At 45.9% G+C, this 12570-nt stretch overlaps 1 protein-coding gene across 1 annotated transcript in view; it reads right to left on the minus strand.

Annotated features, from left to right (window-relative positions):
* NSG2 (neuronal vesicle trafficking associated 2) overlaps positions 1-12298 on the minus strand; it is a 57131-nt gene extending 44833 nt beyond the window's left edge. Inside the window, exons 1-2 of the mRNA XM_060006786.1 lie at positions 12135-12298; positions 11093-11243 (exon numbers count right to left, since the gene is read on the minus strand). Of these exons, the coding sequence (XP_059862769.1) occupies positions 11093-11221 (129 nt within the window). The 5' untranslated portion in view covers positions 11222-11243; positions 12135-12298. The remainder of the gene's footprint in view (positions 1-11092; positions 11244-12134) is intronic.
* Between the last annotated feature and the right edge of the window lie 272 nt (positions 12299-12570).

Consider the following 12570-nt stretch of genomic DNA (forward strand, 5'->3'; position numbering starts at 1 on the left):
CACTTCTCAAACCACTGAGTTCAAACTAGGCCAACAGACAGGTTGACTGACCCTGCGTCAGTCCTCAGTCATCTGCTCCTCTCTTTAGCTATACCATATTTTCTCCAAAAGCAACCCAGGTAATATTTTACCTTTGCCCCTAAGGAAGTGTTGGCTCATTAGAACCCCTTCTCCACGTCAAAAGCAGGTCTTTGCCTACTTGCCTGGAACAAATGGGCAGTCCGCTGGCCTCATCTTCTTTGACCTCTCAGTAATATTCTTTGACCACTCACTCCTCCTTAAAAGTCCTCCTCCCGGGTCCATGGTCTTCTCCCCGCTCACTGACCAGCCCTCCTCAGGTTCCTCCCGCCCTGCTTGACTTCTCAATGTTAGAATCTCTCAAGGCTAGGTCATGGGCATGCTTCCTTCCTACAAGTCCCTTCTGAGTGGTCTTACTCCCATCATTTCCAAGTCCATCTTTATTCTCATAAGTCTCAAATTTACATCTCCAATTCGGACCCCACCCAGCACTCAGATCACCCTACTAGACATTTGCCCTTGGATAGACACACATAAATTTACCATGTCCCCAGCAAAGCACTTGGGTTCCCTGACCCACTTTCCCCAACCATCTTGCCCTCAACATTCTCTTCCCCGTGTAATCGCCAGATAAGAAAATAGCAGCATGATATGTCATTGTTTATGTCAAGTCATATACAGAAATCTCTCATGACCCGTCCCTTCCCTTCAGTCTCCAAATCCATTCCAATCACCAGTTCCTGCTTCCTCAAAAATTTCTCTCAAATAAACCCATTTGTCCAGTTACATTGCCAACACCCTAATCCAGAGCATCATCTTCTCTCCGCGAACTTTTGCTCTGAGAGCTTCCTCGTTTCCGTCCTTGCCTCCCCAAACCCAAACAAAAAGAGATTTCTAGACCAAGACAGCATCATAAACCAGCAAACATTCAGAAGACATCCAGGAGGCTGGACCTGGGAAAACCACAAAGAGGTAGTTTTGAGTGGCCAGGGAACAGGGCAGGTGAAGTGAGCGATAAACAGAGGCTCTGAATGCCATGCCTAGCATCTTGAAGATGAACTTGAGAACAGTGAGGAACTGAGGAAGGATTATAAACCAGAGAATGGCTTTCCAGGTGTGCATTACACGTAGAAGAAAAGCCTCTGGCACAGTGAAGATACGCTGGAGAGATGTAGAGAGCAGGAAAAACCAGCCCTACAGTTACTGGAATCAACCAGCTATTGGGCATGTCATGGAGCGTGGTGTGCTGCTCCCATGGACTGGAGCCAGAAACAATTCCCTTCTATAAAAGGAGATATAGTAACAGTCAATTTTTTTTAGTACTATGAAGGGGAAAGCATAAGAAATGTTAGCCAATCGTTATTAATTGTACCTTGGAGGAATCAGCTTGCATACGCAAAGAAAGAGAGAGAAGAGAAAATAAATTTGCAAAGAAAGGGTCTATTTTCTGCAGTTGAAAAAAAAAGTGGAGCAAAACAGAGCCCTGAGCTCCTTGATTAATAACAGAAATGGGAGGAAAAAGTGGAGAGAGGGGAGGAAAAAATTCTTTCTACTCTTGTTATTATTAAAAGTGGGGTTTTATAGACACTTGGGAGAATGAAACTCCAGGTTTTCAAATATCATTGTGGATATGGGCAAAGAAATAAATTTGTTTTCTTTTCATATCAATACATCAGTCCCCATTGTTCGGTCAGCAGCTGATATGAAGAACATAATTTAACATAATTGGCATTGTGAAAATGGGATAAATTATTCATCCCAAAAGGACCCCTCATCTGGATATATTCCCCCTTTGCTGGCAAGGCCAGATAATACATGGTGGTTCAGATGGTGCAAAGTACAGATCATAAAAATTTAAAATACTACTTCCCAGGATTATCAATAATGAAGAGGTTCGTACATGGAGAGGCCCCAGGATTGGCAGGAACAATAAATAAAAATGCAGAAGTGCTGACAAGGAGCATGATTGTATTTTTATGAGCTGGACTTGCACAGGCCAAAAATAGACCTAAGCTGTATCCTTCGGCTCATTCCTGCAGCAAAGAGAGAAGTTCGGGGCAGTACAATGAAAGGCTAGCCCCTGAGCACCTCTTGTGTGCCAGACACTGACCTACAGGCCCTACTGATGTGTCCTCAGTTAGTTCACACAACCCCCCTCTCCGATCCTCACATCTCTCCTTTAAGATCATTATTATTCTCATTTTTCAGATGAGGAAATGTAGCCTCAGAGACTTCAGTCACTTACCTGCGATCAAGTGACTGGTAAGTGGTTGAGCTGGTATCCAAACTCAAGAACACGTTGCTTTTTTCTATCATTTTTTTAAGGTACCCACCATGTGCCTGGCACTGTACCAAAAGCTTTACATCCTATATCTCAGTAAATCCTCTCAATCACTCTGAGGTAGGACTGATTATCCCCATTTCATAGGAACCTGAGTCTCAGGGAGCAGAAATGACTTCACAACCTCACATAACCACTAAGAGGCAGAGTCAAGGCTTGAACCTGAGCTTCTGGCTCAGATCAAGTGCCGCTAGTAAGGTCATCATTCAAAACTCGTAACACTCGAACTCTGATCCTATGGCACCTGATGCTCCCTAAATGCTATTAACTGAATGAACAAATGAATGAATCCTTCGTCTAAAGAGACCAGGTGAAGTCACCCCAATGGGGCCTGAGTACATAGTTGGGAACCTTCTCCCATTGACTGCCTCACTCTTCAACCCACACTCCATCTCTTTGCGTTCGAGTCTTTCCCTGGACCCTTGAAGTTTGGTAGTGGGCCCAGAACACAAGGTAAAATGTCAGTGCTCAGAGTACATCAGTGACAGTGTTGTCCAATCCCACCCATTCACCGACGGGGACATGGAAGCCCAGAAAGGGAGAGGGATTTGCTGCAGGTCACACAACAAGGCAATGTCAGAAGTAGGACTCTAGTATGGACCTGCTGACTCCCAGCCCAGGGCTCTTTCTGTGGCATTGAGTCTCTTTTACTTGCTGGGCCTTTGATTTCTCAGGGCAGAATGGAAGGCTGGCCAGTATGGCCTCAAATGGATGGTCTAGCCCAATAAGTCTATGACTCTCCAACTCTCAGGCAAGGCACAGAATTGGGCAAGGTGAGCGACTCTTCATTGGCTCCTACAGGGACGGCCAGCTCCTGCTCTGAGCAGAGGCTAGCTGCCCGGGGCCGGAGTCACTACAGCAAGGCTGGCCCACAGCTCTGCCACCCAGGCCTGTCCCCTATAGGGCAAGGCCCAGCCCACCTCTCTGCTCAAGCCTTCTTACAGCCTGGGGCCAGCCCCGTGCACTTCAGGAAAAACAATCCTGATTCTGGGACTGAACTAATGATGATGATAACAGCAACAACCATAATAGCAACCTGGCATTAAGCAGTTACTCTCTGCCGGGCCCTGTGATAAACATTCGATATGCATTTTCTCATTTTACCCTTTAAACAATTCTTAGAGGAAGATATTGCTGTCCTTGTTTTAACAACGAGAAAACAGAGAAACAGAGTGGTTAGTAAACTGGCCCAGGGTCACACAGCGAGTAGGTGGTGGAATTAGGATTCAAATTCAAACTGCATTGCTATAATGCATGTACATCTATACAGACCTCCCTCTACATGCAGGGGCACTAGCTCCTTCCACAGTGGTCTCTCCGTGTGTGAACGTGAGCAAGTAAGTAAGTCACTTCAGCTCTCTGAGACTGTTTCACCATCTGTGAGATGGAGGTGATTTTTTAAAAATAGAAAATTTGATATATGCTCATGGTAAAAAAATGTACGAAAATTGTAGAATAAAAGTTTTCAAAGGGACCCCAACCACTCCATCCATACTCTAACCATCTAATGGTTTCTTGTGTGCCTTTTCAAGACTATTTTATGAATTATAAGAATGAAACATACACACGTGTTTCCACAAATGGGATCACTCTATACCACACTCTTTAAAGTTGTTTTAACAGAGCAATGTGTCTGTTGCTTTTTCTACATTAGCACAAACACAAGCAAATCTGTCTCATCCTCATAACAATTGCTTACTATTCCACATCCATGCACCAGGGTTTGTCCAACCACTCCAATCTCATGGAACATTCCAATTGTTCTCTCTCTCTCTCTCTCCCTCTCTCTCTCTCTCTCTCTCTCTCTCTATATATATATATATATATATATATATGCCTTTGCATACTTGAAAAACATACCCATAGAATAAATTCCTGCCAGTAGCAAACATACCAACTAAATAGGATATACAGTTTAAATTTATAAACAATATCCAAATACCCTCTAAAAACCATTGCATCCCATTATATAACCAACCAGAGTGCAATGAGAAGATCTGCTTTCTCCCAGTGTTAGCAACACTTGGCACTATTACTTTTTTTTTTTTGCCAATCAGATAGGTAAAAATTTATATTTCATTAAAATTATATTTTCAAATTATAAATAATTTTTAATATGCTTATAGGTCATTTTTTGTCTATTTTCTGGAATCACCTAGTCAAAGCCTTTGCCCAATTTAGGGTGATTTATAATCTTGTGAGTCTCTGAAGAGCAGAACGAGGGGGCTCAATGAGCCTGGAATCGGCAGAGACGTGCATTCTCTGCTCCCCAGGGAAAGGCTGACAGTTCTCTCATCCTGTGTATCAGGGAGAAAAAGAAACCCTCTAGTGAAGCCATGAGAATGACCAAGAGGGCATGGAGGACTCAGTGACAGGAGCAGCATCTCCTTTGCCCAACATCCTTCCAGATCCGTCCTGTCGGACCCCTGCTCCCCTGCTGTTGAAACCCCATCCTTCTCAGCATGTCTCACGTTTACAGTCATCCTCCAAAAATGTCACCTTCGGGAGACATATTCCGAATATCCAGTGAAAGAAAGGAAACTCTATCAATGAACACCATCTTTGTGCCATTAGACAATTTTCACTTTTTTTTTTTTCCTCACAGTAACCCGGTTAGGTAGCTATTATGTTCATTTTACAGAAGGAAAAAAAAAAAAGCCCAGAGATGCCAAGCAACTTGCCTAAAGCCACACAGTACATAATTAGTTTAGCTGAGAGTTGAATCCAAGTCTCTAAGACAACCAAGCACATGCACTCTACCACACAGAGTGAAGGGTGCTAAACATCAATAATTGATATTTTAATGTCTGCGTTCCTTTCCTCCCACAAGCAGGTGAGCCAACGTCCTCTAGGATGTGTAAAGACTTAGTAGAAAGGAAAGGTACATTTGCTTAGAGCCTGGCAGCTGGCTTGATGAATACACAGTTCATCTGGGGCTTTGCCAAGGTGGGGTTGTGCCGGTCTGTGGCTCGCTTTCCGCAGACCAGCCATCCCTTAGCTGGCATTTCCCAGCACTCTTGGGTGCAGATCTTGGTTGCACTGTTTTCTTTTGGTGTGTCCTAGGACAGCATTCCCCTTCTCTGAGCCTGTTTTGCATGGTTACAACCTCACAGAGGAGTTGTGGGGACATCTGGGTTATCGTGGTCACTTAGGTAAACCAAAGGCACGTCCTGGAAATTGGTATCTACAGACTGATGTTCCAGCTTCTCGAGAGCTTGCTCCCATGACCTAGAGAGAGCCATCAGACTGCTTAGATTCAAGTGGAAAAATTAAGCCCAGCCTTACCCTAGGCAAGGGGCAGGGGGCCTCGTTCAGCCAGCATTTCCTGCTGCCCGCCATATGCCAGGACTAAGGGTACAAAGATGAGACAGAGCCAGGACCCTCAGGCCTAGTAGGAAAAGCTCCTCAGTGCTGACCCAGCACCAAGTCTCCATCAATCCATCCACCTCCCCATTTCTGCTGCCGCCGTCCTAGAACCCACCACCACCATCCCCTTCATGAGCACAGCAGTAACCTTCTAGCTGATCTCCTGCCCCCCACTCTTTTCTTCCACCATACATGGCCAGGGCTGGGAGGTTGGTGGTACTGCAGGAAACCCAGTAGCCTCTGTTTTGGGGACATTTCTCTAGTGCTGCCTCATTTGGAAGATGGATTGGAGAAAAGAGGAAGAAGAGACCAGGAGACCAAGCATGAGTCCCTTGGCCCTAGGGTGGCCCACTGCAGCCAAAGGAATCTTCCTAAAATAGAAATCTGATCCTGTTACTCTCTTCTTTAAGCCTCTTCAGAAAAATGCACGGGGCCCCTCATGAGCTGGTGCCCACCCCACGTCATCTCCCAAGTCTCTCCCCCTCCCTCAACTGACCCAGCCAACCCAACCTCCGGACTGTTCCTCCCATTCCCTCAGTGTCTGTCCACATGCTGGTCCCTCTGCCCCCTACTCCCTTTACCAACTCATCCTCCATCTCTCAGCCAGGGCTCCCTCCTCAGAAGGACCTCCCCTGACCATCCTGCCATCATAATTTAATCCCCTTAAGTCTTTTTTTTTTTTTTTTTTTTTTTTTTGCGGCATGCGGGCCTCTCACTGTTATGGCCTCTCCCGTTGTGGAGCACAGGCTCCAGACGCGCAGGCTCAGCGGCCATGGCTCACGGGCCCAGCCGCTCCGCGGCATGTGGGATCTTCCCGGACTGGGGAACGAACCCGTGTCCCCTGCATCGGCAGGCGGACTCCCAACCACTGCGCCACCAGGGAAGCCCAATCCCCTTAAGTCTTAGCGTCTCTTAACAATACAGCACCTTATTCTTTCCTTAATAGCCCTTCTTGCAGTTTGCATCTCTGTATTTCTATTTGTGTGCCGGCTTGTTTGAAGTCCCTCTGCCCGCAACGGCCATGCCTGACTTTTCATGGCTGTATATGCATAGCTTAGCATAGGGCCTGGCACATAGAAGTGCCCAATAGACATGCTGGATGAGAGAGTGAGTACCTTCCAGTGTAATAAGTATAACCTTAGATATAATTATGGGTGGTCAGGGAAGGTATCCAGGAGAGCTGCCATCTGAACTGGGTTTAGAAAGATGAGCACTGGCTTATCAGACAGGCAAAGAGGCAAGGAGAGCACTCTGGGCAGAAAGAATGGCGTGGGCAAAGAGGAGGGAGCAAGAAATACCCTGGAGAGTGTAGAAAATTCCAGGGCAGGGTTTCTCAACCTCAGCACTGTTGACATTTTGAGCAGGGCAATTCTTTTTTTAGGGGGATGGGGGGGTGGAATTTTGTGCATTGTGGGATATTCAGCAGTATTCCTGGCCCAAAACATCCCTCCTCCTATTGCCACAACTAAAAACATCTGCCAAATGTCTCTCTGTGGGGAAAAGTCACCCCCGGTTGAAAACCACGGCTCTAGGTTAGTTCTGACATGCTGGTGTTCAAGGTACAAAGTGAGGAGTGATAGGAATGGAAGCCAGTGGGGCAGATAATGGAGGACCCGGAGTGCCAAGGTCAGGATTTGAGGACTGTACCCTGTGCGGGTGACTGGACAGGCTTTCCCTGGGAGAAGGACTGGTCACAGCTCCAGAGGCACTACTGCAGGTGCGCTGTGGAGGATTGATTAGCGTGAATAGAAGAGGTGGGGAAACAACCACGAGGCCAGCCAATCTCGTCTCCTAAGGCATGCACAGTCCCGCTAGCACTGGGTAGGGAAGGAGCCCTGGAGGCCGTGACATTCTTTCTGCAGGATCGCCCCAGGCCCCACCTGCACATCCAGGAGAGCTCAAGAAGAAGCCATGACCATAGATGAGGGAATGCGGAGTTTGAGGAAGCACTGCCTGGGGATGGGAGGCTTCTTGTTATCGAAGGTAGCACGGTGCAGAGGGGAAAGCTGTGGTGTCAGGTGCACCGGGGTTCCAACCCCAGCTCTTCCACTCTCTCTGTGAAGCTTGGACAAGTCACTCCATTGATCTGAGCCTCAGTTTCCCCAGCAGTGAAATGGGTGCACTAACACCCACCTCACAGGGCTGTTGGGAAGATTAACTGAAACGACAGCTACGAATGCCCTGCATGGCCCATTCCTGGCCCAGAGCAAGGGTTTCAGACATGCTCTTCCTCACTGCTTAGCCTCCGAAAGCTTTTCCCCAGAAACTCGCATTCCATACTAAAGAGTATGTAGTGAACAAGATAATTGTCAGTATTACACACCAAGCACACTCCGTATTTTACATTTTCAAGAGGAAAACCCATGATGTAACATTGGGGCTAAATATACTTCTTTCTGATAACCTCTTTAGCTTCAAACCCTCACCATCTGGCTGGACATAGTGAGAGAGCTGATAACTGTGTCAGAACTCACCTTGCCTTCTCTACAGCCCCTTGAGGTTGAGTCCCCCCTCTACCCATAAGGAGGCTGAGGGTGAGGCAGTTAGAGAACCTCACTCAAGTCCTCAGCCAGGGTAGGCTCATAAAAGGTAGAGCACTGAACCCCCCAAGAGAGGGGCTTCCGAGTCTGTGCTGGTAAACACAACACTGCTCTCAGCATTTGGCTTCTTGAGTGGAATTTACTGTTAACACATCTGTTCTAATGTCAGGGGAAAAAGCCTGGTTTACCCTTGTAAATATTATAAAATCTAAATCCTAGCACAGAAAACTCACAGGAGTTGAGCTGAGGTTGGTGACGGAGCTCTTGCTAGAGTCCAAGTTTGGGGACTCCCAGACCAGCTGGCTCCCTATTCCTGCTGAGGTGGAAGGTTCTAGAACAGCGCTGCCTGGGCTCTGGGTTCTCCAGATTTTGCCAGGAGGCTTACCAACTCTGCGCTTTGGGAAGTGACTTTACCACTCCATGCCTGAGTTTTATCGTCTTTAAAAACTGGATCAAAGTAGCAACTCCCTTATTAGGTCTTATTAACTATTGAAAGGATGAAAGAACATTGTGTGTGTGTGTGTGTGTGTGTGTGTGTGTGTGTGTGTGTGTGTGTGTATGTACTTGTGATTTACAACAGCATCTAGCATTTAAGAAGCACATGAAAATGATAATTTTTATTCTCTTATGGTTAGTTTTGTGCCAGGCACTTTATTTATAAGACCACATCTAACTTTGCCCCAACCACTGTGAAGTAGGTGTGATCCTCCCCATGTCATAGAGGAGAACACTGAGGTCCGCCTGGTACAAAGACTTTATCATGAACATCAGAGTGAGTCTGTGATGTGCCCCTGTGGCAATGTGTCCCTTTAGGGATTTGCATCTTACAGGATACTTTGGTTTGCTTTCCATGCATGCAAGTCCACAATGTATTATCTTCGGGCTTTGGGACATCTGGACCAGATGCTCAGTGGTTATCAGGTGTGTCTCCTCTCTCAAGGAAAGAAAGAAGCCCTTGGAGGTGGGAAATGGGGTGGGGAGAAAGGGGAGACAGAGGCCATGATATCTCTGGATGACCCGCAGATGTGTGTAGAGCTAAGAGGAGAAGTGACCTCACCCCAATCCCTTTTCCTTGCATACCTGTCAGGGACATACAGATCTTCGAGACTGTAAAGGGTAAAGATTCTTCCTGAAACTTCACGAAACCTTGAGAGAATATTCCCTCTGCTTCTCCTCAATCTCCATTACATCTGGGATCAAATTCCATCACTGCCACTTACTCCTTCTGTGAATTTGGATAACTAACCAAATTTCTCTGGTCCTTCACCTTTTGCCCACAAACGTGGATGTATAACCACTGGGTAATGTGCATCTAACACAGTGGCGCTCAACTTTGGCTACACACAGGAGTCACCTGGGAAGATTTAATTAATATTGACACCTGGGTCTCACCCCCAGAGATTCTGATACAATTGCTCTGATACAGATAACAGGATTTTCAAAGGCTCCCTGGGTGACTCTAATATGCAAGTCAAAAACTGAGAACCTCTGCTGTACAGGTAGCCAATACCCAATTAATACTGTTCCTTCACATGTCTTTAGTGCTAACTGCCTGTTCAAATTTTATTTTCAAAAGGTCTTACCAGTTTCTCAGAATGGCTCAAGGATTCTTTATTTCTGCCACCCTTATGCACATTTTCATACTGACAACCTCTGCACTTTCAAAACAGATGACTCAACCCTTAGCCAATCAGCCAGGACGTCTATCTAGCTTCGGCTCCTCTTCTGTTCATTGGATAGAGCCAATTGGTTAAGACACACAATGCCCTCCTGGAGATGCCGATGAGAAAAATCAAACAAATGGAATGGTCCATTGTTCACTCTTCAGCAAGGGAACCTCATCATTTGCCTCCAAAGCTCTCTCTTATGGGAGGTGAAAGCTCACATTGTAAAACCCCAGGTTCTCTCAGAGGGATCTTAAACAATATCCTTTCTCCCACCTGTGTCCGTGGGATAACTCCACCACTTTTGTATAATTGCTCACCTTCATTCCTCATGGACTACTCCCATGTCAGGAGACGTGCCATCAGCCAGCCACTCATTTCCAGCCACACCCCCGCCAAAGACACTCCACTTCAGTCATGCTATTTCCCCAAAGCTCTCCATCCTTTGCATATGTGTGCCCTTTGCCTTAAATGCCTTTTCCTCCAATGGTCTACCCGGGAGGTTTTTACTCACCTTTAAAAGCCAAATTCAAATGTTCTCCTCTGAAGCTTACCTAATCTGTCCTCCCAGTCCCCTCTCTGCCACAACAGGGTTTAGTTTTTTCCACTCCTGTGCTCTCACAATCTTTGTAATGCTCAGGCACTGCATTTACCATGATGCTTTATATTAATTTAAGCGTTATCCTGAATAGGGATTTCGTAATGTGTCTTTTTATAACCAACTTGCAGCATAGCAATGGGGCCTTAGGAGGCGCAAACTAAATGCCTGCTGGACTGCATCCAATTCTCTGTCCTCAAATCTGTGGCAGTCAATTTTTGAAACACCTTCCCAAAATAATCAAGACAATTTTCTCTTTCATCATCTAGAAGCTTATTAGTATTCATCTACTATGATGGAACTTTTAAGAGGAAAGATTATTTTCTTGCCCATGTATGTATATGTGAACAAAAAAGAATGAATAAACACTTACCATAAATCTGAAATAACATAAGAGATGTCATGTCTCTGGAAGGAATAACTACATTTTACAAGATAGGGAATGTATTTGGCTGATGAGGGAATGAAAGGGTTTGGGGGAGGTGGAATTTTTTGCTGCTTTATTTCCTGGGAAGGGGGGAGCATGAGGGGGGGGGGCTGATGAGGAAAAGAGCACCTGCTTTACCTTTTCCGGAGCAGGTAGCTGTAAGTGATTAACCTCCAAGGGAGTGATGAGAGGGACGGTCTGGAAGCCATCCTCAACCGAAGGCGGCTTGGTTCCCTTCTCACTGGGGTTACTGTTCAGCTTCACCATCCTTACGCCTTTCTTCCCAGACCTAAGGCAAGCAGTGGGATTCTAGTTACAGTGGGAAGTGAGGCAGGAAAACAGAGGGCTGACGACAGAGAAAATAGCGCTGTCCTCAACAGTTCCACTCCAGCAGCTTCAGTGTACAGATCAGTCATCGATCTTCTGCTAGATTTCCTGACATGATTCCCATCATCCAGTAAAACTTCTTTAATCATCCAGATATGCCACCTACCCATGGCACTTAAGAGCCTTCAAATTTGAGAAACTCAAGGAAAATCCTAGGCTCACGTACAAAACATACAATCTTAAAAAAATATCCAAGACACTAGAGCTAACATAATCATATAATCTCAGTGGAAAGCTTATTCTTAGTGCAAAAATAAATCCTATTATTCTGGGTCGCCCTGCAGTATGATAAATTGCACCTTACCATCTTGGTTGCTATTTTATTATGTTGTTGTTTTTTTTCCATTAATCTCCCTAGAATACAATAAATACATTCAATGCCCCTATGTGTAGTGTACCCTTTGACTCAATATGTAGGTTGTACAGGAGATACAATTTCCTAAAACAAAAAAGGTTTGGCTTGAACCTGATCCTGTTATTCAGCCATGGAATGCCTCCATTTCCTCAATAGCAAAGGGCCATTTTTTTTTTTTTTTGGTTCCATGGAAAGTTAGCAATCCCAATATTGCAAGATTGCCAACTAAATAAACAAATCACATTTATTTCTTTCCAGCTCCCTTGGAAGTGAAACGGTGATCCCACCCCAGCCCCAGAAGCCCAGCACAACTGAATTTTTCTTGTCAATCCTGCTGATGGAATGTTATTAGACAAAATAGGATTGTTGTGGAAGTGAAAGGGAAAGGGTTGGAGGACATTGGGGAGTGGTTTATAGCAAAAACAAATGCCTACTTACTGCGCTGCACTCTTGAGGGGTCAGAGCAGATTCAAGCCAATTTGAAGAGGAGGAGGACGGCCAGGAGTCCTCCCTCCTCAGCCGGAGCTTGTGGTGCTGAAAGGACAGCGCCTTGCGTGCGTCTGGAGTGAGAGCTTCCGAGAGCGAGGCGCAAGCGAGCGGGCTCCTCGCAGCTGTCTGCCTGCTTGCTCGCTCGCTCGCTCGCGCCCCCTCCCACCGGGAAACGGGCTCCCACACCATCTGTCATCTGGCACCACCTGCTGTTTCTCATGCATGGCCACAACCACAGGATGGAACAAAATGGTTTCAAAAAAGTGGGAGGGATTCTGGCCATAAAAAATAAAAAATTAATACGCACCGTATTATAAGCAATCCTTGAGCCTTTAGAAAAACTGGAGAAGGAGGCACATTCATTAGGAGAACGGACCACTCCTAA

The sequence above is a fragment of the Delphinus delphis genome, chromosome 3, assembly GCF_949987515.2.
Source record: "Delphinus delphis chromosome 3, mDelDel1.2, whole genome shotgun sequence".
NCBI classification, from domain to species: Eukaryota; Metazoa; Chordata; class Mammalia; order Artiodactyla; family Delphinidae; genus Delphinus; species Delphinus delphis.